This window comes from Tamandua tetradactyla, chromosome 8 (genome assembly GCF_023851605.1).
Source record: "Tamandua tetradactyla isolate mTamTet1 chromosome 8, mTamTet1.pri, whole genome shotgun sequence".
Taxonomy (NCBI): domain Eukaryota; kingdom Metazoa; phylum Chordata; class Mammalia; order Pilosa; family Myrmecophagidae; genus Tamandua; species Tamandua tetradactyla.
This window is the reverse complement of record NC_135334.1, coordinates 5,911,451-5,923,725: the sequence shown is the minus strand read 5'-3', so window position 1 is coordinate 5,923,725 and position 12,275 is coordinate 5,911,451. Positions and strand designations below refer to the sequence as shown.

The 12,275-nt window shown below is 37.4% G+C and overlaps 1 protein-coding gene across 5 annotated transcripts in view; it reads right to left on the bottom strand.

Annotated features, from left to right (window-relative positions):
• Window positions 1-12,275, bottom strand: part of ZBTB44 (zinc finger and BTB domain containing 44) — a 117,356-nt gene that overhangs the window by 30,247 nt on the left and 74,834 nt on the right. For all 5 annotated transcript variants that reach the window (XM_077112419.1, XM_077112421.1, XM_077112422.1 and 2 more), the window contains exon 2: window positions 3,782-4,854. In XM_077112419.1, coding sequence (XP_076968534.1) covers window positions 3,782-4,799 — 1,018 coding nt within the window. In that variant the 5' untranslated portion in view covers window positions 4,800-4,854. The remainder of the gene's footprint in view (window positions 1-3,781; window positions 4,855-12,275) is intronic.

Sequence of the window (12,275 nt, the reverse complement as noted above, 5' to 3'; positions counted from 1 at the left end):
AAATAATTGTTATTATAGAACTTCATAATGAATATATTAAAGATTACATTCTCAGTCCCTAGAATAATTACCTCTTAAGTATCTTTAAAAAATTAGTAAGTGAAATCAAGTATTCTTTACCATCACATCTTTGTTTTCTCCCTCCCACATATACTGACTGCGTATTCCATCCATCAACACACTCTTTTTTTGTATAGTCTCGTTTTAGTCTATAGATTGATTTACAGTTAAGATACATTTGTTAAGTATAAATGCATGTAATACAAAAGCAAGAGGAAAAAAAATCCCCTCTTGGATTATTTGATCACACAATATTCAGATCAGAGAAGCTGTTCCTATGTCAACTTTGTATAGTCTATATTTATAATATACAATAACATTTATGTGAATGAAAGGTTTATTCTACTTACATTCTTTCTCTATTTAATTAGTTAGTGAGATTCTAAATGCAAAATGTGAACTGATTAGATATACTGGAGTGGCAAAAAATGGACTACTTCATATGTCTAGTTAGCAAGATATTTAGTTAGACTGATATTTAGATTTCTAAGTTCTCAGAATAATGACTAAAATAGTAATTGTTCATTTAGCAGCTTATTATTCACAAGGTACCAAGGTGTCTTCAGGATTAAAGACTCTAGTATTTAACAAAAAGTTGGTCATACCAAGAAATAGCTATGATTTCTTGCCAAATATTTTATTAGATGTGTGGATGCTTGAATTCTTTAAAAGTATCTTGACCCAAATTTAGGAATATCATCGACAGTGGGTAATTCCTGGTTCTCCAATCTTTTAGAGAAATCCTCTTTATTATTATTTGCAGGTTTTTCTCCTCTCTGTTTCCAACAATGAACATAGATCTTTCCAAAGGATGAGTCCTTTGGTTTTGGCTCTTATGTATATATTTCTCATGGAGATTCAATCTGCCACTGCTAAAATAAAAACACCCAGTTAGCAATCTTTAGTTTTGATCTCATCAACCCCGCATTTTGAATAGTGTTATGGCATGATATTGCTTGATCACTGAATTGACCTTTCTGACTTCCTTTTTTTGGGGGGGGGGTGTGTGTGTGTGTCAGGGGATAGTAGTATTTTAATATTAAATTAATATGTAAAAATTCAGAACATATTTAAAATATTTATGTTTGTAAGTTTGTCATTTCATAAAAATTCTGTTTCCTTCAGACTCGAGATACTCTCTGGAAGATAGACACTTTTTTCTTGCTGATTGGGAGAAAGTTTTGACCTTGAAAAGTAGAGTTAGGTTGCTATAGAAATTGGTAATTCTGCCATTCTTGTACTCTTGCTCAGATTAAGTTTTCAATTATTATGAGGTTTGATCAATATATTGGCATAGTATGTCTTTCTAGAGGTGAAGCAATTTTCGAAGTGTATAATACATGCTATTTGAATGGCTAAATGATATAAGGTTTTGAAGGTAACCTCGATGACTAATAAGGAAAGTTTAATCCTTAAAAATATATCAAATACTAGTTTTAAACAGAAACTAAAATTATCTAAGTTATAAATGGCAAAATATAGAATTTTTATAGTGAAGCAATATGATTAAATGACTTTTACATCAATAAACAATGAAGAAGAGTTCTTTGCTTCCTTGATAGTGAAGATTTGAAAGAACTGAAATTGAAGTCTATTATAATTTTCTCTCATATTTAGGTCTGGGATGGCGAAAAAGTTATATTGAAATACAAGAAAAAAGTGACATAGAATGCTAAATCAGAATTTAAAAAAAACTTATATATTTTTCTTTCTATTTCAATAATTAGAAAAAAAAGAAGCCAGAATATATTATTTTATTCAACCTATGTATGTTGATGTCTATGTTATCAGTTAGATTTTACTATTAAAATAACCATATATTTTGTGACTTATTCTTTTTTTTCCAGGTGAATATCCTGCTACAACAATACCATTTGTTGAACGTTTTTTTTTTTTGGAGTGCATGGGCTAGGAATCAAAACAGGGTGTCCCACATGACAGGCGGGAATTCTACCACTGAACTACATGTGCATCCCAAAGTTACCATTTTTTATTTTTATTTTTTGGCATGGGCAAGCTCTGGGAATTGAACCTGGGTTTCCAGCATGGCAGATGAGAATTCTGTCACTGAGCCACCTTTGCACTGCCCTGTTGCCATTATTTTTGAGAGCAAATAAGAAAGAAAAAGTAACTGCAAGAAACACATGGATTTCGGAAAAAATGAGACATGAAAAATTGTGACCAGGAATCAATGACTATAATAATAAAATGCTATCATTATTTTCCTGGTTATCCGGAGTACTTTGATCTCCTCCTATCCCTTAATCCACATACTCAGTATCACCAGGTAGTACTGATTTTTCCTTTACAAAAAGTCTCTTAATATCCATTTTCTTTTTAGTTCTCCTCTAAGCCTCTCCATTCATACTGAAACAACTGTATTGCAAATGGTTTCTGAGCCTCTTGTCTCTGTCTAGCCTCTTGTCTCATACCAAAAGCAAATAAATTTTCCTAACATACCTATACATGTTTTATTTTTTATTCCCTTTAAAGTAGGCTTGCTTCCCTTACTACCACTAGGATAAAATCCATATTTACTTGGCCTAGCTATGGCAGACACCGCTAACTGCATACCAGAATCTAATATCCTCTAATTTTGTTTGAGGAGGTTATATACCAAACTGGTATACATGTCTTCCCAGGTTCCCTTACAGCTAAGAAAGACCAGGTGACGTGATCTGGCAGAAGTCTTACAAGGATTTCTGGGAAGAGTTGTACTTTCATGATAAAGCCCTGTCCCTTTTTAGAATGAGAGTCTGAAGATGAAGTAAGTATTTTGTAACCATGACACCGTAAGCATATGGATGAAACTGACAAAGTGAGAATAGTGAATTATAAAAAAGGAGCCTGGACCAATGATTACACTGGCCAGCCACTTTACCTATTTTTGGAAATTTTATGTGATAAAAGTAAATCCTTTTTGGTTTAAACCACTCTAGAAGAGATTCTGTTAAATGCAATTTAATGCAATCTTAACTGACACTAGTATATTTTAGGCTCTTCACAATTTGCTCTCAAGTGTTCTTTTTGTCTTATTTCCCATTACTCCCCACACTTTCAGATACCTGTGCTTTATTTACATTATTCTGCACTGAACTGACTGCTTACCAAACATGCAATGACCTTCCATACCTTTATGCTTTTGCTCTTATACATGCTTTTTTTTTTCATCTTAACAAAAACTCCATTCCCTCATCTGGGCAAATTCCTATTTACTGAGTCAGACCTATCATATAAAGCTCAAATATGCAGTGTTAACTTGTTTTTTCTTTGTGAACCATTAACACTTTGTTCATACCTCTAGCCTAAGACTTCTAATATTTCATTGTAATCATTTATTTACACATTTGCTTTGTCCAACTAGACTCTTAACTCCTCAGCTACAGGGACTGTATCTTTTTCATACTGCATCTGCATTGTTTGGCATATGGTAAGTTTTCAATGAGTATTTTAATAAAAAGGATTAACTGGATTTTTTTAAACGGCTGCTTTTTTACATTTTTTACATTGAAAGCGAGTCACGATCTGTACCTTCTGCTTTTGTCCCATCAGATATTGTTCAACTATATTCTTTCTTTCCCAATTCAGAATTAAAAAAAAAAATTATAATGCTAATAGCATTTTAAAAAATTCAGTTATCACGTTTGGTATCTAACAGGCACTTAAAAATGTTTGCTAAATTGACTTTATAGTATTATGAAAAACACAGAAGACATTATACCTATGGAGGAAGACTGTGGACTAATCAGAAGGTCCTCTTGAACTTGCTCACTTCCCGGCACTGTCTGCTGATCACTCAGGGAACTCTGAGATGCACTGACAGGCTGGGACACTTCCTCATGGACTTCCTCATCACTTAATCTTTCTACTTTGACCCGGACATCTTCTTCAGTGCTCAGTGGCAAGCTAGTTTTTGTGCTTTCACAAGTCACATAATCAGTTACTCTTCTACCTGGCTCAGATGGGCCAGGTAATTCTAAAGTCCGGGTATTTTCCGTCTGCTTAACCTTTTCAGGCTGAATCCTTCTATCAATTCCAAAAGGAAAAGTCCAGGGAAAAGCTAAAGAAGAATCAACTGGTTGATTTCTATTTTCCGAGTAGGGAGCTGAAGAATTCAATACCTGGGGAGAACTTGTTTGTGTGCTACATTTTACGGGACTTTCAGGAGACATAACTATGTAGCTTTTGCGCTTTCTCCGGGACTCTCGGCAAACAGGAATGGTTCTTTCTACCACACTGCACTCTGAAGACACTGGAGAAATGCTTCCATCTCGAGAAGTAAAATTGCAGTTGGAATTATTTTCTTGTCCAGCATCTAGGCCTTTTTCTGGTTGGCTATTGGGTGTATTCCATAAAATGCTTGATTTCATGAACTCCGAGCAGGTGCTAGCAACACTAAACATTTGCATGTAGCTGGCAGCAGCAAGAACATCAATAATATTTTCTGTGTTAATTGACAGAGTGGCTGTGTAAGCATATTCTAAAAGGGGTATAAAGCCAGTCACCGTAACATGATGTAAATCTAACACATTCTTGTTCTCATCCTCAGCTTGGCCCACAAGCTTGGTGCGAAAGAAATCACTGCAAGCTGCTAGAACCACCTTATGTGCCCGGAATATTTTGTCCTGGACACGTATAGTGATATCACAAAAATGTCCATCATTTCGCAGCATATTTAGCTTTCCAAGCATTTCCTGGCTGTGGGAAGAGGAGCTATGAGTAAATGTTTTCACACCCATCTTCTTCTTCCTCTTCTACAGTGCTCTTCAAGGATGCAAATGAACCAGAAGTATCCTAAAAAAACACATAAAATAAAGCATTAATTGATAGTTTTAGTAGTTAAAATGGAAAGTGATTTAGATTGTTTTCAGGTGGCCACTGAACTAAATAAAATAGCTGAAAGATGGTAGTGAGGGAAAATTCAAGGTAGAAAACATACTAAAATATATTCTCCTTACTTGTCTCCCAAACCATGCAATCAGGAGTCTGTGAGCTCATTTTTTTTTCGTATGCTGTGTGATGGGGGGCCACATTTCATTCTTTTCCATGTGAATATCCTGTTATTGCAAAACCATTTGTTGAAAATTTTTTTTTTGGAGTGCATGGGCTGGAAATCCAATTTGGGTCTCCCACATGTCAGGTGAGAGTTCTACCACTGAACTAACTACCCATGCACCCTCAGCTCATGGTTTTAAAGAGCTGCACAGTATGAATAATAATAGTTTTTTAATTCTGAACAATAATAGTTTTAAAATAATGACAGAGTACTCTCTATGTGCCCAACACTGTTTTAAATGCTTCCCCTTTGATAATTTATTTAATCACTATGGTATCCCTGTCAGATAGGTACATTATTTTCCCCCACTTAATAAAAAAGGGTTAAATACCAATAAAAGGTATGCTGCAGAGACTTCTAACAAAGTGCCTTGTGAAAGCAAAGAATGGAATGCTTAATTTTGAATATTCAAGGTAGAATAGGCAACATAAGGAGATATTATTTGGGCAGGACCTAATGAAAGTAGAACTGTGATGAATGCTATGATGTTGCTAAGTGCTCATCACTCTGCTGTACCACCTGGACAAGGCAGTACTGTACTGACAAATGGCTGTTAACTAGGACTGTAATATGTTCTAGATGGGACCATGCACTGGGCAATGTCAGTACAAACATGAAAAAACCTAGGTAGTTTGAAGCTGTATGTACTCCAGAAAAACATGTTCTCTCTCTCTCTCTTTTTTTTAATAGGACAAATACTGAATTCTCACTAATTGAACTAACATTAATGAGGGTTTTTTGTTGTTGTTGTTGTTGTTTTGTTTTGTTTTATTGCATGAGCAGGCACTGGGAATCAAACCCAGATCTCTGGCATGACACACAAGAACTCTTCCTGCTGAGCCAGCATGGCCTGCCTGAAAAACATGTACTTATATTCCTGTTGGTTTGAGTCCACTGTAAGTAGGACATTTTGATGAAATTACTTCAGTCAGGATGGGACTTAATCCTATTACTGGAGTCCTTTATAAATGGAGTGAAATTCAGACAGAGAGAAAGCCACAGGAAGCAAGAGGCTGGACACTAATGGAATTTGGAAAAGAAGGGCAAACAGGAGACACCTTCATGTGCCTTGCCATGTGACAGAAGAGCCATGGCTTGCTGGCAGCCAACCCCAGAGTCCCAGTCAGCCTTTGGGAAGAAAGCATTACTCTGATGACACCTTGATTTGGACATTCTTTAAGCCTCAAAACCGTGAGCAAATAAATTCCCATCGTTTAACCTGACCTATTTCATGGTATTTGCTTCAGCAGCCCAGGAAACTAAAACATCATCCATTACATAAGCATTTCATGAAATGTTCTATACAAGTAAAGGAATATGGGGAGGGAAAAAGAAAAAAGAGAAACAACAACAACAAGTAAACATTTCAAGCTGAATAAATAAAAACAGGCCACTGAATATTCTAACCTGGTAGATAAAATGATCAGTCTGGGACTGTGCCCTGTCTGATACCACAGTGGAAAAGTTAAAAGGCAAAAAGTACTGTGCTAAGATAGACAAAGTCACTGAAATACTTATTTTGATTATAATGAGAGACACAAGTTAAAATATAAATCTGCTCCTCATATCCTTCCCCAAGACAAGTAATCATAAGGAGACACAAGGCAGCTAGGACTGGCTAACATATTTTAATATATTTGCTGATTTATCTATCAGAGCAATGTGAGGGAGAGGAACAAAATGGAAAGGCTACATATAAAGGTTTTTTTGTTCCATTTGCTTCTTCTACCTGCAGAATGTGTTTAATTTGACTGGGATTGAGTGATTCAGTGAAGAAAGATGTCTTCAGAGTAAGTGACACAATATACATGAACAAAGGTATGAAATTAAGTCACATATTTGGAGGATATGCAATGGGGTGTTAAAAGGGAACCATCTCAATCTCGGTTTCAGGGGAGGTCCCACACAACTTCCAGTGAGATACAGGTTGCCTAGGCAAGGAGATAGTGGAAAACTACTTTCAATCTTGAGTTACACCCACCCAACCTTCAACCTTCTAAGAATAAAGATTATAAAAAAAATTTTTGGTGAGAATGATTAGTGTGTTATGAGTCCCAAACCCTGTTCTGCATCTTCCTACTCCTGCAAGGGAAAGGAGTTCCAGGTCTATAGCAAATGTGGGCTATATTTGAAAAAAATCTAAAGGGCGAGTCTGATCTAAACATTGGCCAAGACTAGAACAGAGAACAGGGTTAAGAGCACAGACTCTGAATCCAGGATGCTACGCATCCTGGTTTTGCCATTTATAGCTTTGGGACCTTAGGCAAGTCACTTAAACTCTCTGCACATAGTTTCTTCTATGAAGAACGTACTTCATAGAGTTCTGAGGATTATATGATCTAATACATGTAAAGTGCTTAGAATAGTGCCTGGCAGGTAATAAATGTTATATAAACATTAGTAACTGCTGCTGCTTCTAGCCAGCAACTAGTCAGCAATGGGAAGAAGTAAAAGGGCAAAGTTAGGAGAAGGAAAAAGAAAGAAAACAGAAGCCAACCAAACCCTACTACTTCACTGAAGCTTATAGTAGGCTTGAGTTAGAAAAGGAAGAAAAGTTTTACTCTGGATAGTTTATTAGTTCTTGGACAGATTAATTTTATTTCCCAAAAGTGAACAGAAAAGTTAAGACTTGTCCTCCAGGTAGGTGGGAAGAACTAACCCCTCAAATGAAATTTAATGGAGAGTGGAAAACAAAAATAAAGATAGATTATGAGCACATCCTGCAAGCGTACTTATTCTATGTAATGTTTACAAATACACAATACAAAGTCTGATAGAGCTGGGAACAGAGGATGAGAGGCTTGAAAGAAAGATTAGGATTAGATGGTGTAATGGCTTGTAAGACACATGTCTGTGGAAAATTAGTCCCATGATGTGCTCCAATAAAAAAATCACATGGAGAAATATATTTTGGAAATACTGCAAAATCACATAATGCAGCAAAACTATGAAAGGATGAAATTAAACTACTGGAAAAAGTCTTAACATAATGCTGAACAATTCAGAACACTGAGAAGAGAACTTGAAATTTTATAAATTAATGCTGTTAAAAACATTTCTCAGAGCAGTGAGAAGAGGTGAGAATGACCCCCAGACCAACCAAAGCCCATGTGCCACTGTATCCCCACATCCAGGGCCTATGCTCCACTGCTGCTGCCACCAAGCCCAGAGAAAGGCTGAATGGGTTGCTAAAGGGGACAAAGCCAAGGTAAAAGATGAACCACAGAGAAGATCTGCAAGGTTATATGCTAAACCTGCTCCTCCGAAGCCAGAACCGGAGCCTAAAAAGGCCTTTGCAAAGAAGGGAGAGAAGGTACCCAAAGGGAAAAAGGGGAAAGCTGATACTGGCAAGGATGGGAATTACCCTGCAGAAAATGGAGATCCCCAAACAGACCAGGCATAGAAAGCCAAAAGTGCTGGAGATGCCAAGAGAAGTGTGAGCATTTTTGATAACTCTGTACTTCTGGTGACTATACAGTTTGAAATACAACTTTTAATCAAGTTTTATAAAAATGAAGAATTTTGGGCGGGCCATGGTGGCTCAGCAGACAGAGTTCTCATCTGCCATGTCAGAGACGCAGATTTGATTCCCAGTGCCTGCTCATGTGAAAAAAAAGAAGAATTTTGTTTTACTTTTTATTTTTTTTAAGCTATGTTGTTAGTACTTCATTGTTGTTTTTTGGGGAGGGGGCAAATGTGACTACCAGAATGTCTCCAAAGCTGGATTAATACAGGAGAAAACACTTCTCCCCTCTAGTTTTGAGAGACTTCATCTTTATTCCCAGGATATTGTATTCCCTGATGTTGATACACATAAGCCACCTTGGCACAAATGCCTTGTGAGGAAAAACTAAAATTCATTTTTATGTCCTCTCCTCCCTCTCAGCCTTCAACATCGACTTGACTTCCTTAAATCTGTTGGGGCCTAACCCCCCAAAATTACCAGAATGTCGGGCAACCTATATTTTCCAGTGATACTCCTGCGACAGTATCCCACAAAATAGGACCAGATCCTTGTTTAGACTATGGATCTTCAAACTGATAATTCTACCATTTTAATTTCATTTGCTCAAAGTCAGGGTCCATTAGTGAAAAGTTGTCAAACATCAAACAATTAGTTGATCCTAAATGTGAAACGTCAACCATCACTCTAAATTTTCCCTGTTCAGAGCATCAAAGGAATACTTCACTGAGTTTTATAGTGGCTTTCTGATTTTGGTGGTCTATTGAAGAAGGACTTGAGATTTAGATGGAGTAGCTATTAGCATGTAAAGTGAAGTGGCTACCTAAGATGAATAAGGAGAAAGTAATGAGATAGTTAACCTATTAATAACTTAGGAGGATGAAAAACCTGATATTTAGTAAGAATTTCCATGTTTAAATATTGACCTGCACCTCAAGATCAGATGCCAATTTCCCAAACTATGCAAATAAGGTTTTAATTATGTTAAAACTGGCAAGAGATTTCAATTCATTCTTACCCCATATTGTAATTAAAATCAAACAAGGACAGAAAAGAAGGGCAAGAAGGGGGACATACTAAGATTAAGATGCAGCTTAGAGGAATAATGAGGTCATTTATATGTGAAGTTGTATGTACTAGTTGGCTGTTTTCTATGTGCAGACAGAACACTAGTAGCTTCAAATGTTACCAAACATGAGAAGGATGATAATGCTCTCCTATTTTAAAGATCAGGAAAGTGAGGCTTAGAAATTTAATATGTTCAAGCTCATCATGTTCATGCCATACTGAGGAAGCACAACTTTATTTCAATAGTTATGGGTAGTGCCAAGATGGTGGATCAGCAACATGCACAATTTAGTTCGTTCTCCAGAACAACTACTAAATAACCAGGAACAGTACAGAACAGCTCCTGGGGCCACACCAGTGACCAGCAACACAGGTACCCCAGTCTGTACCAACTGGACCAGCTGTGAGTCCCCCAGAACTGTGAGTGCCCCAAGCCACGGCAGTTGGCAATCAACCCCCAAAGGTTGGTTCTGAGAGGGGAAAGGAAAGAGACTATACCAGCAGCAGGGGCTGAGAATAACCAAACACCAACTGTGGAATTAACAAATTCTGACAACTAAAGAAAGGCCCCCAGCTCAGGTGAATCTGGTTAAAGTGGAGGTCACTGATTTTTGCCCTGGTGCAAAGGGGGCAGGGCTGACGGAAAAAGAAACGGAGATTTTTGTAGCTGTGTTTCTACAAAGGCTTGACTGCCTTTGGATACAGAGGCAGGGCTTCTCAGGCAGCAATTGCCCCAGGCATAGGCAGAAACAAGCTTGTTTGAGGCCTTGTCTGGGGCCTTTGCCTTCCCAAGGTGAGGGGTGAAGCCCAACTTAGGTGGAATCCCTCCATTAAGGAATTTAGACACCAGGGCTTGGTAATAAGAAGCCATTAAGACCAGCCTACAACCTCTCCTCTGTCTCTGCCACGCCCCCAGAAAGGAGAGTCTGCCAAAATTGAAGATACCGTATCATCTTACACTGGCAGGACCTGTAGGCAGACAAGCGCCACGTACTGGGCAGGATAAGAAAAACAGAGTCCAGAGACTTCACAGGAAAGTCTTTCAACCTGCTGGGTCTCACCCTCAGGGAAAACTGATGCTGGTGACCCTTTCCTCCTGACAGGAGGCCAGTTTGGTCTGGGAAAATCCAGCTGGGGTCTATAATACCTGAGTAGACACTCCCAAGGTGTGAGGGGAAAGGCAGCATATAGGCAGGACAAGAAACGAGAAAACAAGAACTGAAAGTTTCTCCTCTGTTAAACAAAACCTAAGCTAGAGGTCCAGAAAAAGCTGAACTGAATGTCAGAGAGCAGACAGACAACAAATTCATCCAGCAAGAAAACCCTAGGTAAAAGAAGTGAAAACAATCTGCAGAATAAACTAATTAAGGTAATTAAATGCCTAGATGCCAGCAAAAAGTAACAAATCAATCTAGGAAAATTGAAGCTATGGCCCAGTCAAAGGAACAAACCAACAATTCAAATGAGATACAGGAGTTGAAACAATTAATTCAAAATGTGCAAACAGACATAGAAAACCTCATCAAAAATCAAATCAGTGACTTAAAGGAGGATATAAAGAAGACAAGAAATGAACAAAAAGAAGAAACTGCAAGTCTGAAAAAACAAATCACAGAACCTATGGGAATGAAAGGCACAGTAGAAGAGATGAAAAAAAAAACAATGGAAACCTACAATATTAGATTTCAAGAGGCAGAAGATAAGATTAGTAAACTGGAGGATGGAACATCTGAAATCCGACAAGTAAAAGAAAATATAGGAAAAAAAATGGAAAGATATGAGCAGGGACTCAGGGAATTGAATGACAATATGAAGCTCACGAATATACGTGTTGTGGGTGTCCCAGAAGGAGAAGAGAAGGGAAAAGGAGGAGAAAAACTAATGGAGGAAATTATCACTGAAAATTTTCCAACTCTTAGGAAGGACTTGAAATTACAGATCCAAGAAGTGCAGCGTACCCCCAAAGAGAATAGATCAAATAGACGTACTCCAAAACACTTACTAATCAGAATGTTAGAGGTCAAAGAGAAGGAGAGAATCTTGAAAGCAGCAAGAGAAAAGCAATCCATCACATACAAGGGAAGCCCAACAAAACTATGCGTAGATTTCTCAGCAGAAACCATGGAGGCGAGAAGACAGTGGGATGATATATTTAAATTACTAAAAGAGAAAAACTGCCAACCAAGAATTCTATATCCAGAAAAACTGTCCTTCAGAAATGAGGGAGAAATTAAAACATTTTCAGACAAGAAATCACTGAGAGAATTTGTGATCAAGAGACCAGCTCTGCAAAAAATACCAAAGGGAGCAACAGAGACAGATACCAAAAGACAGAAGAGAGAGGTGTGGAGAAGAGTGTAGAAAGGAAGACTATCAGTAAAGGTAAAAAGAAGGAAAATTAGATTTGACATATAAAATCCAAAAGGCAAAATGGTAGAAGGAAGTACTACCCGTACAGTAACAACACTAAATGTCAATGGATTAAACTCGCTAATCAAAAGACAGACTGGCAGAATGGATTAAAAAACAGGACCCATCTATATGCTGTCTACAGGAAACACATCGTAGATCCAAGGATAAACATAGGTTGAAGGTGAAAAGTTGGGAAAAGATATTTCATGAAAATAA